The following is a 13,766-nucleotide window of genomic DNA, read 5'->3' as shown; positions in this document are numbered from 1 at the left end:
GTGAGTGGGAATTCTGTTCACAAACAGAGCTTATAAAGACACAGACTCAATTTACATGAATAATGGTTGGAATGCAAATACTTACAACTAATCAAGTCTTTAAGAGACGAAACAATGTGAGTGGAGAGAGCATCAAGACAGGCTAAAAAGATGTGTATTGTCTCCAGACAAGACAGCCAGTGAAACTCTGCAGGTCCACGCAACTGTGGGAGTTACAAATAGTGTGACATGAACCCAATATCCCGGTTGAGGCCGTCCTCGTGTGTGCGGAACTTGGCTATCAGTTTCTGCTCAGCGACTCTGCGCTGTCGTGTGTCGCGAAGGCCGCCTTGGAGAACGCTTACCCGAATATCAGAGGCCGAATGCCCGTGACCGCTGAAGTGCTCCCCAACAGGAAGAGAACAGTCTTGCCTGGTGATTGTCGAGCGGTGTTCATTCATCCGTTGTCGCAGCGTCTGCATAGTTTCCCCAATGTACCATGCCTCGGGACATCCTTTCTTGCAGCGTATCAGGTAGACAACGTTGGCCGAATTGCAAGAGTATGTACCGTGTACCTGGTGGATGGTGTTCTCACGTGAGATGATGGCATCTGTGTCGATGATCCGGCACGTCTTGCAGAGGTTGCTGTGGCAGGGTTGTGTGGTGTCATGGTCACTGTTCTCCTGAAGGCTGGGTAGTTTGCTGCGGACAATGGTCTGTTTGAGGTTGTGCGGTTGTTTGAAGGCAAGAAGTGGGGGTGTGGGGATGGCCTTGGCGAGATGTTCGTCTTCATCAATGACATGTTGAAGGCTCCGGAGGAGATGCCGTAGCTTCTCCGCTCCGGGGAAGTACTGGACAACGAAGGGTACTCTGTCCACTGTGTCCCGTGTTTGTCTTCTGAGGAGGTCGGTGCGGTTTTTCGCTGTGGCACGTTGGAACTATTGATCAATGAGTCTAGCGCCATATCCTGTTCTTATGAGGGCATCTTTCAGCGTCTGGAGGTGTCTGTTGCGATCCGGGTTTAAGTCTACAGGTGTGGTGCACTCATCTGAGTAGAACTCACCCGATTTTCATTCCATTGCAATCAATTAAATGAAAATGGGGCAGCTTGTACAATGACTAAATAGTCCTCTCTGTAAGTTCACCACCGAGCAATGAATATGAAATATTGCCTCCTTAATGCTGCTCACACCTCATACTATAGGTAAAGATCTCAGAACATCCTTAGAAGTCCCACCAGATTTTTCCATAATTCTCACAGAAGCCTAGTCATTTGTCTCAAAAAGAACGATTAGGGGGAATCTTCGCCAACTGCAGGAGTCAAATTGGAAGAACATAAGAAATAAGGAGCAGAAATTGACCATTTGGTCCCTCGAGCCTGCTCCGCCATTCGAACAGATCAAGGCTGATCATCTACCTCCATGTTATTTTAATCCATTATCCCCATATTTCTTGATGCCATTAGTATCCAGTAGAGTAGTAATTTCTGTCAACATGCAGAATGGTTGAGCTTCCACAGCCCTCTGTGACAGGGAATTTCAAAGATTTGTCATCCTCTGAGTGAAGAAATCCCTCCTCCTCTCAGTCCTAAATGGCCTGTCCCTTATTCTGAGACAGTGTCCCTTGATTCTAGACTGACCAGCCAAGGGAAACATCCTATCTGCATCCACCCTGTCAGGCCCTGCAATAAGTTTATAAGTTTCAATGAGATCAACTCTCATTCTTCAAAACTCTAGGGAATACAGACCCAGTTTCCTCAATCTTGCTCATTAGAGAATTCTGACATCCTAACTTTTGAAAAAAGTGTTTCCTTGTTGTCTGCAGCACCTCCCCTTTAAGAGGTGCTGGCTGCCTTTAAATGCCATCATAGAAATTGGATATCCACTAGCCAACAGCCAACCTCCTCCACTACCTCCTCCTATAGGTATGCAGCTAATGAGTAGTCCTACCTCTATAGCTGGCTCAGGATTAATCCTTTGTGGCACACAAATGCCAGGCAATAACCATTTCTAACAAAAGATAATTTAACCATCTCCCCTTGACATTCATCAGCATTAGCATAGCTGAATCCTGGGGGCTACCATTGACCAGAAACTGAACTGGAACAACCACATTAATACAGTGGCTACAAAAGCATGTCAGAGGTTGGAAATTCTGAGGCAAGTAACTCACCTCCTGCTTCCCAAAACCTGTCCAATATATACAAGTCAGGAGTGTGATGGATTACTCCACATTTAATAGATTGAGTGCAGCTCCAACAACACTCAAGAAACTTGACACCATCCAAAACAAAGCAGCCTATCCTTCACCATCAACATTCACACTCTCCACTACAGGTGCACACAGCGGCCCCCCTTCTGTAAAATACATTGCAGCACACTTCCTAACTTGGAAATATATGGCCATTTCTTCATTATTGCTGCATCAAAACCTGTTAACTGTCTCAGGTCATCAGTGGTTCCAAGCAAGCATAATGTTTGTCCAGCATTCTTCTTTTTAGAATAGAACTTTGCTGGTTCAGGAGTTCGCAATTAATTACTGGAGTCCATCCAAACATCATTATCTTATCCAACTTTCATTCTCTGCCTCGTCTGCAACTGTGTCAGCCATGAATAAAAGAGCCCCACAGAAACTGCAAGGAGGATCAGGCCAAACTGATAGCTTACTACGGCTAGTCTAAAAAGGTTACTGGACCTCTTGCTGTATTGCAGAGCTGTCCCGGTAGTTCCCACACTTTCCTCCCATGAAATGTGCACCACAATCTTCCAGAGTCACTGGCCATTGACCACAAGCAATCTGTTCCTCCTGCTCTATATCTCCATGATGACGATGTGACATTCTTCCCTCACTTGCTGGATCTGGCTGCTATTCTTGCTGCCTGATTGACTGATTCCTCCAAAGTTCCTCTTGCCCTTTTTAACAGCAGCTAGTTTTGTATCCTGCTGATTCACCAGGTGAGATGTGAGATGCATATTGAAAACACCGAGCAACAAACAAAAGTGTTCTTCTTCGCTTGCTGTGCAACACAGTGATATATTTGACAACTTTAAGATCAATCAAGCCAATGGAACAAGAAGATGCAATTTAGTGAAACATAAATGTAAAACATTTCTTTACACAAAGGATGATAAATATTGGGAATAGTTCACCAGGGAAGGTAATGGTATGAAGAATCTTTGAGGATTTCAAGATGTTGGCTGGAAGTCTCCGACCTCGCCTGGGGTTGGGATTCTCCAGTCCCGCTGCTGTGAATGGAGATTTGGCTGAACGCCAAATTCTCTGTTCTCATTGGCAGCAGTAGCGGGGCGTACAAGGTCAGAGAATTCCGGCCATTATTAGTTACTCAGTTGGGTGAGTTGAATTACAAGGGGAACAGCTCAATAAATCCAGTGGTTGTTCCCCAATCATTTTATTCTGTTCCTTAAAGATTATAATAAATAACAATCCGGCATTTCTGGCATTGCAGATGAGATGATTGACAGCAAGGTGCCGAGGTCTTAATCTGTTCAATGATATCAATTCATGAATCAAATATACTCCAGAGAGACAGCATGATATTTTGATACAAATTCTGAGTTTATCTTTAGGCATTATAATTTGTGTTCTGTCATCTGGACAGTAGATTGATCCATTATCATGATTGAATGTAAAAACATAAATACTGTAATAAATTAATGCATGTTTCCTTACAGCCATTTGCCTTACCTAATTTCCTTTGGACTGAAGCATAAAGTAACAATGGTTTCATTATATGGATTTAGAATCCCTTGGCAAGGTTGACACACAATCAGAGCAGATGTATAAGCACTTGGCCTGACATCGTCTGCATCTCCATTTGCCAAAATTGAATCGGCACTCAAGGATAATTCTGTACCCTAAATCAAAGATAATTAGTTTAAAAATAAAGTAAAGGAAAGCATATTTTACCAATAACCTTTGTTTAAAGTTTATTTACCAACATCACAAGGAGGCTCACATTTTCGCTGCAATTAAGTTGCTGTGAAAATCTTCCAGTTGCCAAATTTTGGTGCCTGTTCGTGTACACTGAGGGAGAATTTAGCATGGCCAATGCATCTAACCAGCACGTCTTTCAGACTGTGGGAGGAAACCAGAGCACCCGGAGGAAATCCACGCAGATACGATCCCCGGTCCCTGGCACTGTGAGGCAGCAATGCTAACCACTGTGCTTACAAGCAGAGACACCTAACGTTTTATATGGTTTTTGTTCCTCAACAAATTAACTTATTTAAATTAACAGAAATTAGCTTATCAGCAAACTTCACTCTGCTACTTTATTAACTCAAAATAAAATTTCCAGGAAGAACACGACTTCCAAAACATGAACCTTCTAAACACATTGGAGCAGGTGGCTCTGCAGAGGTAATCTGTTTGCGCCCCCACCGCGCATCTCCCACCGCCCCCCCCCCCCCCCCCCCCCCCCGCCGCACTACTCTCCAAAACCATCCCCACCTCCTGTCCCCTGCAACATATTTGGCCTTATTTCCGCAAAGACAGTGATAGCAAGATCAAAATTTGCATTTCACGACAATGTCCCAGCTCAGGTCAGTAATTCATCACACAAAACTTTACACCAGATCATGTCAATGTATAAATATGATATGGCACCATGCACCATTTCAGGAAATTCACAAGGCGTATAAATTTCAACATGAATCAAAAATCATTTGCAAGTCATCCTTCCACATATTTATGGGAACTGAAGTATTTGATTAACATAACTGCACCCATAAGACGTGCCGGATCAGGTGAGTGATGAAGGAGCAGCGCTCTGAAAGCTCGTGATTTCAAATAAACCTGTTGGACTTTAACCCTGGTGTTGTGAGACTTCTTACTGTGCCCTTTGAGGGGGAAAGCTGATTGGTGGTGATTTAACCTGAGGATCACCACACCTCAGGTGAGGGGCAAGGTTGAGAAGGCGAGGTCTTCATGAATAACTTCAGCCAGTACAGGAGTTGAACCCGCATTGTTGGCATTGCTCTGCATCATGAACCAACTGTACAGCCAACTGAGCTAATGTAAAAATTTTAAAAGATCTCAATTAGTACCCTTGCACCTAAAGAAGTTTTAATATTAAGGGCCTCTATGAAGGACCACAATTGGGCACTATTAGCAGAAACTCAGCATGGTAATTAACTCTATCTGGGAGCATGGCCACCTTTGTGAGTAGTTCAATCTTCCAGCACAGTGCTTTTTAAGCCAGGACAAACAATTGCAGAAACTCAATCTGCGGCAGACACAGTTTACATTTGAACTTCATCAAACTTTTGCACTGCTTCAGCCGATTTCCAGAAATTATGCTGGAAAATTCATTGCAACCCAGTAGAAATTCTACCCATATGTCAGTCACCAAATGAAAACACAATTTAGGGATGTTTCTTTGTCAAATAAATTGCCTTTTACAATATTCATAATGGCTTATTAAACAAATAAGATCTGCAATTTTAATAAAATAAGCTAATTGCCTTGTATTTGAATACGCCACAACATCAAATGCTTATATTGATTCAGAGGCCGATAAACATAATGGCACAGTGTTCAATGTTTGAACGTTAATAGGCATCTAAGCCTCCAATATGGCAAGCAAGAAGCATAGATTCATTTCAAACCTGACACATACCACCTGCCGTATTGGTATAGACAAAAAATATGCATCCATGGCCCGTGTCCTGAACAGGCATTAGAATCTTTTTCATACGTAATGGGGCCTTACCTGTTTGAGGTCCCATCTGCAATATTTGCTTGCCCTGAGGAAGTTAGCAGTGCTCAAGGAAAAACAGGTCTACAAAAGACCTAATTGGTGGTCCTTAAATTGACTGGTAGATCACCAGCAGAAAAGCAAGATGTTACAATTATTCACACAAGGGAGATGGGAGGAGCAGAGGTTGCTCTTTCTGTCTCTCAATTCAAACAGCAGGTCACTGCTGTTCATTATTCCCATCCCAACACTGATCACAATCTCGCACCCCCTCACACAACCCCTACTCCCAGTGACTGGACACTCCCTCAGTCACAGGCATCAACAGCTCTCCAATAACAGCTGCTGCCATTCCTCCCTACCTCTGCTAACCATTGCCCTCCTCAATCGCTACCCATTTTCCTCGTGACAGTCACCTCCCCCTGCTTTCTTCCTGGACCTTATTCAAATTCCTCAACCTCTCAGTCACCCAAACTCCAGTCCACTTTCAGGATTTACCTATGGGTCACTGGCACCAATTCAACAGCCCAAAAGGTTGCCTGGAGATAGAACATAGAACATAGAACAGTACAGCACAGAACAGGCCCGTCGGCCCACGATGTTGTGCCGAGCTTTATCTGAAACCAAGATCAAGCTATCCCACTCCCTATCATCCTGGTGTGCTCCATGTGCCTATCCAATAACCGCTTAAATGTTTCTAAAGTGTCTAACTCCACTATCACTGCAGGCAGTCCATTCCACACCCCAACCACTCTCTGCATAAAGAACCTACCTCTGATATCCGTCCTGTATCTCCCACCACGAACCCTATAGTTATGCCCCCTTGTAATAGCTCCATCCACCCGAGGAAATAGTCTTTGAACGTTCACTCTATCTATCCCCTTCATCATTTTATACACCTCTATTAAGTCTCCCCTCAGCCTCCTCCGCTCCAGAGAGAACAGCCCGAGCTCCCTCAACCTTTCCTCATATGACCTACCCTCCAAACCAGGCAGCATCCTGGTAAATCTCCTCTGCACTCTTTCCAGCGCTTCCACATCCTTCTTATAGTGAGGTGACCAGAACTGCACATAATATTCCAAATGTGGTCTCACCAAGGTCCTGTACAGTTGCAGCATAACCCCATGGCTCTTAAACTCCAACCCCCTGTTAATAAAAGCTAACACACTATAGGCCTTCTTCACAGCTCTATCCACTTGACTGGCAACCTTTAGAGATCTGTGGATATGGACCCCAAGATCTCTCTGTTCCTCCACAGTCTTCAGAACCCTACCTTTGACCCTGTAATCCACATTTAAATTTGTCCTACCAAAATGAATCACCTCACATTTATCAGGGTTAAACTCCATTTGCCATTTTTCAGCCCAGCTTTGCATCCTATCTATGTCTCTTTGCAGCCTACAACAGCCCTCCACCTCATCCACTACTCCACCAATCTTGGTGTCATCAGCAAATTTACTGATCCACCCTTCAGCCCCCTCCTCTAAGTCATTAATAAAAATCACAAAGAGCAGAGGACCAAGCACTGATCCCTGCGGCACACCGCTAGCAACCTGCCTCCAATCCGAAAATTTTCCATCGACCACCACCCTCTGTCTTCGGTCAGACAGCCAGTTACCTATCCAATCGGCCAACTTTCCCTCTATCCCACACCTCCTCACTTTCATCATAAGCCGACCATGGGGGACCTTATCAAACGCCTTACTAAAATCCATGTATATGACATCAACTGCCCTACCTTCATCAACACACTTAGTTACCTCCTCAAAAAATTCTATCAAATTTGTGAGGCACGACTTGCCCTTCACGAATCCGTGCTAACTATCTCGGATTAATCCACATCTTTCTAAATGGTCGTAAATCCCATCCCTAAGGACCCTTTCCATCAATTTACCAACCACCGAAGTAAGACTAACCGGTCTATAATTACCAGGGTCATTTCTATTCCCTTTCTTAAACAGAGGAACAACATTCGCCATTCTCCAGTCCTCTGGCACCATCCCCGTGGACAGCGAGGACCCAAAGATCAACGCCAAAGGCTCTGCAATCTCATCCCTTGCCTCCCACAGAATCCTAGGATACATTTCATCAGGCCCAGGGGACTTATCGACCTTCAGTTTATTCAAAACTGCCAAGACATCCTCCCTCCGAACATCTATTTCCTCCAGCCTATTAGCCTGTAACACCTTCTCTTCCTCAAAAACATGGCCCCTCTCCTTGGTGAACACTGAAGAAAAGTATTCATTCATCACCTCGCCTATCTCTACTGACTCCATACACAAGTTCCCACTACTGTCCTTGACCGGCCCTAACCTCACCCTGGTCATTCTTTTATTCCTCACATAAGAGTAAAAAGCCTTGGGGTTTTCCTTGATCCGACCCGCCAAGGACTTCTCATGTCCCCTCCTAGCTCTCCTAAGCCCCTTTTTCAGCTCATTCCTTGCTAACTTGTAACCCTCAATCGAGCCATCTGAACCTTGTTTCCTCATCCCTACATAAGCTTCCCTCTTCCTTTTCGCAAGACATTCCACCTCTTTTGTGAACCACGGTTCCCTCACTCGGCCATTTCCTCCCTGCCTGACAGGAACATACCTATCAAGGACATCCAGTATTTGTTCCTTGAAAAAGTTCCACTTTTCATTAGTTCCTTTCTCTGACAGTTTCTGTTCCCAACTTATGCCCCCTAATTCTTGCCTAATCGCATCATAATTACCCCTCCCCCAATTGTAAACCTTGCCCTGCCGTACGGCCCTATCCCTCTCCATTGCAATAACAAAAGACACCGAATTGTGGTCACTATCTCCAAATTGCTCTCCCACAATCAAATCTAACACTTGGCCCGGTTCATTTCCCAGTACCAAATCCAATGTGGCCTCACCTCTAGTCGGCCCATCCACATATTGTGTCAGGAAACCCTCCCGCACACACTGCACAAAAACTGCCCCATCCAAACTATTTGACCTACAAAGGTTCCAATCAATATTTGGAAAGTTAAAGTCCCCCATGACAACTACCCTGTGACCCCCACACATATCCATAATCTGCTTAGCAATTTCTTCCTCCACATCTCTATTACTATTTGGGGGCCTATAGTAAACTCCTAGCAACGTGACCGCTCCTTTCCTATTTCTAACTTCAGCCCATATTACCTCAGTGTGCAGATCCCCCACGAAGTGCCTTTCCGCAGCCGTTAAACTATCCTTGATTAACAATGCCACTCCTCCACCTCTTTTACCAGCTTCCCTACACTTAGTGAAACATCTATACCCCGGAACGTCCAACAACCATTCCTGTCCTTGTTCTACCCACGTCTCCGTAATGGCCACAACATCGTAGTCCCAAGTACCAATCCACGCCCCAAGTTCATCTACCTTGTTCCGGATGCTCCTTGCATTGAAGTAGACACACTTCAACCCACCTTCCTGTCTACCGGTACCCACCCTTGACCCTGATACCTTCCCCAATACCTCACCACCCTCACTGACTTCTGGACTACAACTCCCTTTCCCACTCCCCTGACAAATTAGTTTAAACCCCCCTGAAGAGCCGTAACAAATTTCCCTCCGAGGATATTGGTGCCCCTCTGGTTCAGGTGCACCCCGTCCTGTTTGTACAGGTCCCACCTTCCCCAGAACGTGTTCCAATTATCCACGTATCTGAAACCCTCCCTCCTACACCATCCCTGCAACCACATATTTAACTGCACTCTCTCCCTGTTCCTCAACTCGCTATCACGTGGTACCGGCAACGTACCAGAGATGACCACATGTTTCGTCTTGGCTCTCAGCTTCCAGCCCAGCTCCAGAAATTCCTGCTTTAAATCCCAGTCCCTTCTCTTACCTATGTCATTGGTACCAATGTGCACCACGACTTGTGACTGTTTCCCCTCCCCCTTCAGAATCTGGAAAACACGGTCTGAGACATCACGGACCTTGGCATCCGGTAGGCAACATACCATCCGTGAGTCTCTTTTGCTGCCACAGAACCTCCTATCTATCCCTCTAACTAACGAGTCCCCAATAACTATCGCCCTCCCGCTCTCCCCCTTTCCCTCCCGAGCCACAGAGACGGACACAGTGCTGGAGATCCTCTCACTGCGGCTCCCCACTGGTATGTCATCCCCCTCAACCGTATCCAAAGCGGAATACTTGTTGCTAAGGGGAACGACCACCGGGGATCCCTGCACGGACTGCTTCCTCCCAGCCCCTCTCACCGTCACCCATCTGTTTTCAATCCTCGGAGTAACTGTATTCCTAAAGCTTGTGTCTATGGCCATCTCTGCGTCCCTGATGATCCTAAGTTCATCCAACTCCAGCTCCAGTTCCCTAACACGGTTTTGGAGGAGCTGCAGATGGGTGCACTTCCCACAGGTGTAATCAGTAGGGACACTGTCGTCGTCCCTCACCTCAAACATAGTGCAAGAGGAACATTGCACTGCCTGCACACCCATCCCCTCTAGATACCTTGCCAGTACCAGGTAGAAAGTGCAAAAATGAATTCAACTCACCCCTACTCGCCCTTTCAGCCTAAGCCCTGTGATGCCTATTTGCTGCCTGCAGTTCACCAATTGATGATAATGAGACTGAACCTCAATATTCAGTGGACCTTAGACTTGTCCACTGAGGCCCTGAGATCATTTGTTGCATCCCCTGTATGTCCAGTTGTGGGTACAAACTAATTTTTCCCCCTCAGCATCTCTTTCTGTATGACGGACACTAACACTGATGCTGAAAAAAGGTACTTCTAATTTTTTTTATTTAAACAAAAAGTGACCCTTTGATATGGGTATTTATAACACGCATAATATACTGCAATATTATTTGAGAAAAGTTTGGGCTGATTGCAGGTGCACTAGTCACTAATATTACTATTGATAATTATTAGTTAGGATTACAAACTGGGTGCTTTTAATATTGGACATGTGAAACTGCAATATTGTTATGTAATGATGACTGCATTTAAAAAAAGTTGTCATGCTGCTGAAAGGCAAATTGTTTCATAATTGAAGTTTTGCAATTTCATATACAGACCACCACTGCAAGAACAAACAATCAGGTTCTGAGCAAATCAGCATAGCTGAGTAATGCACAACAAAGGAACAACATCTCATCTTCTCATTAGGCACATTACAACCCTAAGGATTCAACATTGAGCTCAACAACTCGGCATGGTGGCACAGTGGTTAGCACTACTGCCTCACAGCGCAAGGGACCCAGGTTCAATTTCCGGCTTGAGTCACTGTCTGTGCAGAGTCTGCACGTTCTCCCCGTATCTGCATTGGCTTCCTCCGGGTGCTCCGGTTTTCTTCCCACAATCTGAAAGACATGCTGGTTAGGTGCATTGGTCATGTTAAATTCTCCCTCAATGTGCCCGAACAGGCGCCGGAGTGTGGCGACGATGGGATTTTTCACAGTAACTTCGTTGCAGTGTTAATGCAAGCCTACTTGTGACACTAATAAATAAACTTTAACTTTGGACTGTAACCTTTCTCCCCCATCTTAACTATTTTTTTATATCCCATACATTTTTTGCTTTGTGCAAAAACCCTCCCTCCCCCACACATCCCACACCAGGCTGTCTCTTGCTCTTAAGTTTGCAACATCTCTCATCAGGAAGTCTTGCTCCAAGTGTGTGGGGCGTTACTGAAGCCACATCTGGATCACTGTGTACTGTGTTGGTTCCTTATCTCAAGATGGATCCACTTGCCTATAGAGGAGGTGGAACAAATTGTTCACTGGATTAATTTCTGGAATGAGAGGGCTGTCATATGAGGAGAGATTGTGGGGCCAATATTCTCTGGAGTTTAAAAGAATTAGCTGTGATCGTAATGAAACATCTAAAATTCTTCAAGGGTTTGACAGATAAGATGCTGATCGGCTGTTTTCTTTGGTTGGAGAGTTAAAAACTAAGATAAGCATTTTAGAATTGAATGAGGAGGAATTTATTCACTTAGAATCCTTGACCCAGAGTTACACAGATGCTCAATCCAGTATATTCAAGACTGAGATCAACAGATTTTTGGGCACTAGAGGAGCTCAAGAATATGGGGATGGAGTAGGAAGTAGAGCTGATAGAGAGGTTTGGCCGTGGATCATGCTCAAGGGGCTGTATGGCCCACTCCAGCTCCGAGTTCTCATGTTCAGCATTCACACTCGAATAAACCATGACATAATTTCAAGATAATTTAAATATTTAGAATATAATAATACTCTGAATAATGCAAACACCAAAATGAGAGATGAAAGTGCGAAATGCTGGAAATAACTATGGAGAGAGAAACAGAGTCAATGGGTGGAGTTTAGCGGGCTCATTCACTGCATACGCAAATCCTGTTATGGCCACTAAATCTCGCGAGAGGGCCAAAAGGGGATTTGTGCCAGCAAAATCTCAGTGTGAGATTTTCCCCTTTCTGGGTGTGAACTTCATTTCCATAATTATAAATGAATTAACATCTACTTACCAGCTTTGACACCGTAACAACCGCCCACACCTCATCCTCCCACCCAGTCAGCATGACATCACGTCAGCACAAATCACTACTGGTTTTCAAAAACAGAAATCAGTCATGATGACCATGCCAGGGGTGCTGAGGCAAATATAGCCTCTGGATAGTGAGGGACATGGCCATGTACTGCCCAGGAACTGCCAAACTGGAAGTGCCAAGTTGGTTGTGCCTGGGTGCTCGGGGCTGTGCTAGGGGGCACTGCCAGGGGCGGGCCCTCTGGGAGCTGTACTGGAGGAGGGGGGCGGCTCCCCTTACGTTTGTTTGGGTAGCCCACTGGTTGATGGGGGGGCGTATGCATTGGGGGTGGGGGAGGGTACAGGCAGAGACTGCAGAGAAGGTCGCCAGTGATGGGGGATGCCCCAATTATTGTGTGGTGGGGGGTGTGGGTTGCCCTTCTGCATGTGAGGGGTGGATAATGTCCTCCTCGTCCAATTGGGGGGGGGGGGTCCTCCTCGTCCAATTGGGGGGGGGGGGGGGGGGGGGGGGGGGGGGCCTTTAATTTAACTTTGACATCAGGGCCCTTTTTAAAGGGCTTCCCAATCATAGAATCCCAGCTTTGTGGGCATGTTAAGGCAATCCCCCCTCCATCGCCCGGCCCCCCAACAAAGCTGACTGTGCGATCCTCACCAGCACTTTGAAATTGCTGTTAAATCAGGCAGGAAAAGACGTCTGTGAAGGCGGCAAGTTTGCCTGATCCAGCACTCTCTGCAACTTTGGAAAAGTTCCACTCAACACTTCAGCTCTGTGACCTTTCTTTAGAACCAAAACGTGATAACTGAGGCTTAACATAATAATCTGAAGTGAAGAAGGCGGAAAGACATTGCTGGAAGGCAGCAAGTGTCACGTGGCATTAATGATGCAGTACTACATGTAAGCCTCTCTCAGCTGCTGACTATACCAGAACCACAACATTGCACAATCTTCCTAATGACTTGTTGTAGAAAGTCAAGATGTTAATTTTTTAAGAATTGCAATATTTCATACGTGATATCAATTATTTACCATTGATAAGATCAAACAAAGCATAAAATAATGTCAATATTTCACCAAAATATTCCTTAAGAAGCAGACACTATTCATGTCATAGAATATTACTGCAATAAAATTTTCCAGAGTTATTACCACTTCAGATCCAACAGCATTGTTTTCCATCACACTCAGCCAATTAATAGCTTCAGGGCTGTTGTTATACAAAATAACTTGATCCTGCTTCGAAGTTCCGTAATAAGCGGCACCAAACTGAATACATTCAATCTTCCGGCCAGAAAAATCATGAAGTTCCAGAAACGGCTGAACTATGTTTGCCTTAATTCTCAGAGCAGCATCTTCAGCATCTTCCAACTTCACTCTGGCAGGAGAGAGAACATTCTACCGTTAAAGTGAAAATATCTATACATTTTTTGAAATTTCAACACTCCTGCCTACACTTCCCCTGGAACTCCCCCCACCCCCATGTCCACTACCCTGGCCTGCTGGGGCTACTATGAGAGTCTATGACTGGCCAGCCTTTCAAAAATGTACAGTTTTCAAGTTTAGCATCTTGCACTTTATTTAAATGAGTTTTGT

The 13,766-nt window shown here is 45.1% G+C and overlaps 1 protein-coding gene across 1 annotated transcript in view; it reads right to left on the bottom strand.

The window, feature by feature from the left end:
* Window positions 1-13,766, bottom strand: part of LOC144506052 (cilia and flagella-associated protein 47-like) — a 106,510-nt gene that overhangs the window by 77,140 nt on the left and 15,604 nt on the right. Inside the window, 2 exon segments of the mRNA XM_078231871.1 lie at window positions 3,676-3,854; window positions 13,323-13,548. Coding sequence (XP_078087997.1) covers window positions 3,676-3,854; window positions 13,323-13,548 — 405 coding nt within the window.

Source organism: Mustelus asterias, chromosome 17 (assembly GCF_964213995.1).
Source record: "Mustelus asterias chromosome 17, sMusAst1.hap1.1, whole genome shotgun sequence".
Taxonomy (NCBI): domain Eukaryota; kingdom Metazoa; phylum Chordata; class Chondrichthyes; order Carcharhiniformes; family Triakidae; genus Mustelus; species Mustelus asterias.
Note: the sequence above shows the minus strand (reverse complement) of the source record. Positions and strands in the feature narration are given on the sequence as shown.